Source organism: Apium graveolens, chromosome 8 (assembly GCF_009905375.1).
Source record: "Apium graveolens cultivar Ventura chromosome 8, ASM990537v1, whole genome shotgun sequence".
NCBI classification, from domain to species: domain Eukaryota; kingdom Viridiplantae; phylum Streptophyta; class Magnoliopsida; order Apiales; family Apiaceae; genus Apium; species Apium graveolens.
In genome coordinates, this window is record NC_133654.1 from 4661720 (window position 1) to 4668290 (window position 6571).

General features: G+C 32.6%; 1 protein-coding gene across 1 annotated transcript; it reads right to left on the reverse strand.

Moving 5' to 3' along the window:
- Nucleotides 1-2003: 2003 nt before the first annotated feature.
- Nucleotides 2004-6097, reverse strand: LOC141677961 (transcription factor bHLH68-like). The gene is made up of 9 exons (XM_074484119.1): nt 5588-6097; nt 5064-5445; nt 4770-4850; nt 4307-4372; nt 4126-4191; nt 3898-3963; nt 3319-3363; nt 2951-2998; nt 2004-2413 (listed from the first exon to the last, which is right to left on the reverse strand). The coding sequence occupies exons 1-9, from the start codon at nt 5785-5787 to the stop codon at nt 2273-2275; spliced, it is 1095 nt and encodes a 364-aa protein (XP_074340220.1). The 5' UTR covers nt 5788-6097; the 3' UTR covers nt 2004-2272.
- Between the last annotated feature and the right edge of the window lie 474 nt (nt 6098-6571).

Consider the following 6571-nt stretch of genomic DNA (forward strand, 5'->3'; position numbering starts at 1 on the left):
CACCGTTCGGAACCCGTAGTTAGTGTCCGTTTGGAAAATCTTAAAATAAGTAACTTATAACTTAAAATGATTAAGTGCGAAATAAGTGATAAATTGATAAATACTTATAAGTTTTATAAGTTTGGATAAATTTACTTATAAGTCAGAATTTTTTTTACTTAAATGAATTAAAACAAATGATTATTAAATACAATTATCTTAGTTCATGAATATTAAATTAGAAAATATTAAAAAATTTATATTTTAAAATCAAAACTTTAGAAAAAAGTGAAAAAATGAAAATAAGTCGGAAAAAAGTACGTCACTGCCAACTTTCAACTTATCAGCTTATAAGTTGTAAATTCAGCTTATAAGTTGGGTCGACAAATACTCGTCGATAAGTTATTACAAATTTATAAGCCATAAGTGGCTTATAAGTATATTGTCAATGTCCGGAACTTTGAAATGATAAGCCCTAGAGTCATGCATTCAACGATCTCAACTAATTTTAGCAGAAGAAGCATAGACATGTTTGGGCTAATGAAAAACATGCGAAGGCCCAAATGAAAAACATATATTTGGGCTAATGATACATTAATTGTACATAATATGGAGTTACTATGATCCATTTATTAGAATAAAAATGGAGCCGAAGTGCTTCATAAACATTGCATAAATATTATGGTCATGAGTTGCGGAAAACATTAATTAATACCACTATTATTTATATATTTTAATAATAGAATAAGTTGTATTTGTAATTTAGTATGATAAGTATACTATATTTAGTAGTAGTTTAATAATTTAGTAGTTTATTAGATATATAACACTATTTATCTATTTTTGTAATAATCAAAATTAGGAATTATCGTTGAACCAAACCGTTGAACCAAATTATCTTTATTCCGGCTATTATAATATAGTATAGATAGATAGTATAGATGTATATGTATTCCATGGTTTTTAGTTAAAAACCATCAGATTTTGCGAATAAATAAATAAATTATAAACTGGTCTTTGCTAAAAGAAAGAAAAACTATTTTTTTTCTATACCATGTATTTGAATTTTTTATATTCCAGAAATGGAGAACTAAATTTATAATTATACAAAACAGATTATAGTACAATTTTATATTATCAAACCAGCTCACAGAAATTCCTGCTTGATTAAATTTTCTTTTTTATTATTCAAATCAAGCTTATAAATATTCAATTACAAAAACATTAGCGGCTGGTAGTTCAACTATCCAGCAAACACTGAACTATTACCTGAAGGGTTTTAATCCCTGACAATTGGGAGGACCCTTGTTTAACATACGGCTCCAGAACTCTAAGATCTATATTTTAAGGGTTTAGATTCAAAGATTTTTCTTTTAAGTTTTGATATTTTTTTTCGCGGATAGAGTTTTTTCCTTTCTGCCGATATTTTCAAAGAAAATTCTATCTGCGAAAAATATCCGCCTTGAAAGAAAACTTGAATATGAACTCTTAAAATATAGATTCGACGTCCCCGAATCAATGTTAGATAAAGTATAATCCTTAAATCTATAAAATAAGGGTACAGATTCAAAGATTTTTTTAAATTTCACGATTTTTTTTCGCGGATAGGGTTTTTTCATTTCCGCTTATATTTTTAGAAATAACCCTAAAAATAAATATCCGCCTTAAAAAAAAAACTTGAATCAGGATTTTTGAAATATAGATCCGACATCCCTGAATATAGCCCCAAAGGAACAGGACCCTTACCTGAAAGATAAAGGTCAAGAAGTAAAATCAGCTAACCATGGTATATAGTACATATGGGGCATATTTCTATACCATTATCAGTGTAATGTTGAACAGAACACAAGATATTACACGACCAAGTGTCGTTTCCAGTTCTACGCATCTGGAAGGATGAATATTGACAATTACATCTGGAAGATATATATAACAGCATATTGTATACATGCATGATATGATTAATTAGCAGGCAGGATTAATTAGTATGCTGAAGAACAGGTAATTAACTCTAAAACTATAGATACATAAAATCAAGCATTAAACCTTGATTATCTAAAGTTAATTAGAGAGCTCCGAGGCTGGAAATATATGTAGATAATATAGCAACTAGCACACGTAATAAACAAGGGGGGATATTCATGAAAGATTGCAGGCATAGCATCATGAGCAATCAGCCTTAAAAAATTATCAGCAGAGTGACTGCTCATGATGTTATATCCACAATCTCTAGCTATCTTTCAGCCTTCTTAATTGATTTTTCTAGCAGTGCTGCCATGAGCCCATGACACTCCTAATGAAACCCTCCGCCGCCTAGAGCTGCAGGACCCCAATAATCAGCTCCATTGTCACTCTCAACTTGAAGTGTGCATGATACTGGAACAAGGCACAACCCTCTACTCTTCAGATCCTTCTTTGCCTCTTCATTTGATTCCTGCAAGTTATAGTTACAACAGAATTAGCAAAAGTGGAAATACTTAAATTTAATACTAATTGGTTGGAGTTCCATATGTAAGCAGAATATACAGAATATTGTAAAACGTAAAACATTTAAAGTCGTCTGGATCAATCCAGTTAACGAGAATGAAAATGAGTTTCTAATATATTTTATAGTGATATCTCATTCACATTCTAGTTAACGGCGGGCACTTAGTACTCGAACTAGTGCTTTATCTCTAATACTCCCTCAGTCCTGGCCAATTGTTATCGTTTATGCGAGATTGTTCCGCACCCATTTTAAAATGAATATAAAGTATATTTCTATAACTTTTTAAATTTTTTTTTCTCAATAAAAATATAATGTTCAAACTTTTATCCAGAAAAAGATTTTTAAAAAAAAAAATTATATAACTATACTTTCTATTCATATTAAAATGCGGGTCGGACACTATTTTAGAAACGATAATAATTGGGAGGGACGGAGGGAGTATAACTTTAACAAAGTCAATTTTTTTTTTTTTTGATTAAGTACCTGATCTGGAGCCGCTTTTCTCTTCAAGCAGTTATTATCATTCAACAGCTGTACGAAATTAAACATTTAAAACATGAATTAGCACATTGATCAGCAGGTTAAAAAGGACCAACTTTAATGTACTTCGTTTTAAATTTACTGTGCAAAAGTAAAATATTAAAGTGCATATAAAGCTGGTACAGCATTTGAGCTTTCAAATTTTCTTTGCAGTGAGCTGACAGTGATCTTTAAAGCTTTATCAAATAAATAAGTACAAAGCTAGCTAGTAGCTATAGCAAATTTGGTATGTATGTCTTTTGAATGGTAATGGATCCAATAAAGCATCTATCTGTAATTCTGTATACAGTTATATATGTACACAAACATACCTGACCAGGGTCATCAGGAAACAAACAATTCCTCTCCCCTTGAACCTACAATTTAATAAGTAATACAAGTAATTATAAGAGTCATTACACACTTGATCCACATAATTAACACATAGAATTCTTGTGTGTGTAAATGTGACAAAGGTAACTTGACATGCTGGTGTTGAATAGCACAAGATCCTGTCGAGTTCCACGTTTTAAAGTGATTTGGTACTTAACAACTAGCTAGATATGATTCTTTTTATACAGTTTTTTTTGTGAAAAATCAAGAGAGTAAAAGTTGTAAAATCTATATGCATGAATTATACTTATAATTCTCCTTCTTCTTTTATGTTGGTAATGCTACTAAAACTGAAAATATTAAAACCTTAGAAATTTACCCATTATCGAGAGTATTAGTAAATAGTACATTATACCTGTTATGTTGGGATGGAGAAAAAATATTTATTTGACGAGATTATTCGTTTTACGGCTTTTTAATGGATGGAGAGCAACCTAAAATATTGTTATGGAGAGCATGCTGATTGTGCATGGGGAGATGTGATATAAAAAAAATAAAACTGAAAATTGAGAGCTTACAGAATGTTGGTGCTGCTGCCTCATGTTATTTCCTGATCCACTGCCCAAGTACGGCAGGCTAAGGGCCTGCAGAATTTAAGGGGGGAATATATTTTCAACTTGAAAAACTAAAGCAACACAGAGACAACTCAAACTTTAAGTTAATGTATTGTAAGTATTTCACTGATTTCATGGTAGTTAGTGAAAAAACAGTAGTACATCATGTAGATCAATAGGAAGAAACATCACCTCAATTTGACTCTGAAGGAATCTTATGTACCCAATTGCCTCTAACAACACTGAAGCTGTGTCAGTCTGCAGACAGTAATTAAAAGTTAACAAAAGAAATTACAATCAAACCCTAGGAAAATTAATTATTAGTATTATGAAGAAGTAAGCAAATTAATTAATAGTATTAAACTTTAATTACCTTTCCAAATGGGGAAACCAGCTGGTGAAGAGCTGTAATTCTGTCTCCTAATTTTTCCTTCCTTACCTGCTTAATTTAATTCATACATTACAATTTTTTACAGAATATAAAGAGAAAATTTGAGTGACCACTTGCTTTGCAAGTGTTGCTTCACTTTTGTTATCTTTTGGATTGTTCACTTCTTTTGTGGATGAAATTTAAATAAGAGGAAAGTGTATATGTAGATAGTTATGGGATCATCAAGATTTAGAAATGGACAATCAAGAAAGACATACAGTTACATCCAAAATTTGATTTAGTTGAGAGGGAGAGAGGGAGGGAGAGAGGGAGAGGGAGAGGGAGAGAGAGAGAGAGAGAGAGAGAGAGAGAGGGAGAGAGAGGGAGAGAGGGAGAGAGGGAGGGGGGGAGAGAGAGAGAGAGAGAGAGAGAGAGAGAGAGAGAGAAAGAGAGAGAGAGAGATTACTTTGAAGGCAGGCTGAGATGTTGATGAAGATGATTGAACTCTAGCTTTCTTTGCTACCCCTCCAATAGATGTGTTGTTGCTCTTCAAGTACATAGATCAAAAAAATTAACTTTAGTAACTTGGTCACCTTTAAGAAGACTTTAAAAATATAAAAAATGAATCCCTAGCAAGATTTAAGTACTAAATTTTATATGTAATCCACTAAACCTTAATGTAAATATACTTAGAGTGAAGATATATTATCTAGAAATATATGGACTTACTCAGAAAACTATATCAAACCCTAATAAATACCTCAGAAGAACGATCTGGTAGAAGTTGTACTCTTCCATCAGCCTTATTATTCGAGAAATCAAGCATGTTACTGCCTGAACTAGTAACACATGATTTCGGAGACGAAACCGGCATCATTTGAGGCCAAGTAGGTTCAACTGTTGCGCGAAATTCAGGACTAATATTGTTACTTGCAAACACATGATAGCTGTTTGATGAGTTCTCTTGTTTAATATCATTGTGCATAGAATTAATTGAACCAATTGGAGATGCCTGCTGCTGCTGCTGCTGATGATGATGATGATGCTGCAACAATTGTTCTTCCCACTTGTCCAATTTCAGAACTTGTTGCAAATGGCTTATGCCAGACGACCTATCTTCTTCATCCACAAGTACTCCTCCCCTATTCAAAAAAAATTGAAAAAGTTGTCAACTAATATAGTGGGAAAAATGACCTAAAAAGTCATCAGTTTCGATATCAACTGGATCTTCACATTATATTCTAACAAAAAATACTGGAGATCAAGATCGAGAAAGAGAGTTACATGAGTAGGCTCCATGACTCCGGAACTTCATGATTGTTATCATGCCAAGGCGGCGCGTATTGAGGAGGTGGAAGAAAAGGAGGAGAGGGTTGAGGAGCTGGTTGAAGCACAGGCCTCATGTTGTTAATGTTCCACCAATTAGGGCTACCGGCCGCCATCACTTGTTGAACCGGTGAGCTTTGTAGTACTCCTCTGCTCATAATCTAGCTATCCTCTCTCAACACAACAGTATATATGATACAACAAGCACAAGAAGTTGATATCTCAATCTTGTTCTCTCTTTTTTTGCTTAGCTTATAAGCTCAAGTTTTGAATTTTTTTTTTGAAAGCTCCAAAAAAAGATATCCTTTTAAAAACTTAGAGATGAGTGTCTAAGCTTAGATTAAGTAGAGTTAGAAGCTCTAGAGGAGAGGTAAAGATTTTGAAATCATAGCTATCTGCTAGCTATAGCTATGGCTCCCTTTCTTTTTCTCTCCTTTCTTTATTAGCTTTTATTTTCCTTTCCTTTCCTTTCCTCTCTTCTTTATATTTTATTTTTATTTTACTTTCTTTCTTCTGCTTTCTCTTGCTTTTGCTTTATCAATAAAGTTGGCCAGGAAAAGGTGGTAGACTGGTAGCAATTCTCTCTATATTTAAAACATGAAAACTCAATAAAAATTCATCCCAACACTCACAATCTATTGTAAGCTAAAGTTGATGTGTGGAGACCTCTGGTAATTAGATACTAAAAATATTTACATGCATTCGAGTACGTCCTAGATTCTGAGTTCGAGCTTGATTATGGTTTAAACATACACGTTAATGTGAGACATACAGTTTAATATTGTCTGATCAAGGTGTCAAAGTTACGTCCCTGCTTCTTAATTTTGTAGTTTTGGGATGATTAATTTGGAACTTATGGTTTTCTAATTATATATTACGGTTTAATATTGTCTGATCAAGGCGTCAAAGTTACGTCCCTACTTCTTAATTTGTAGTTTTGGA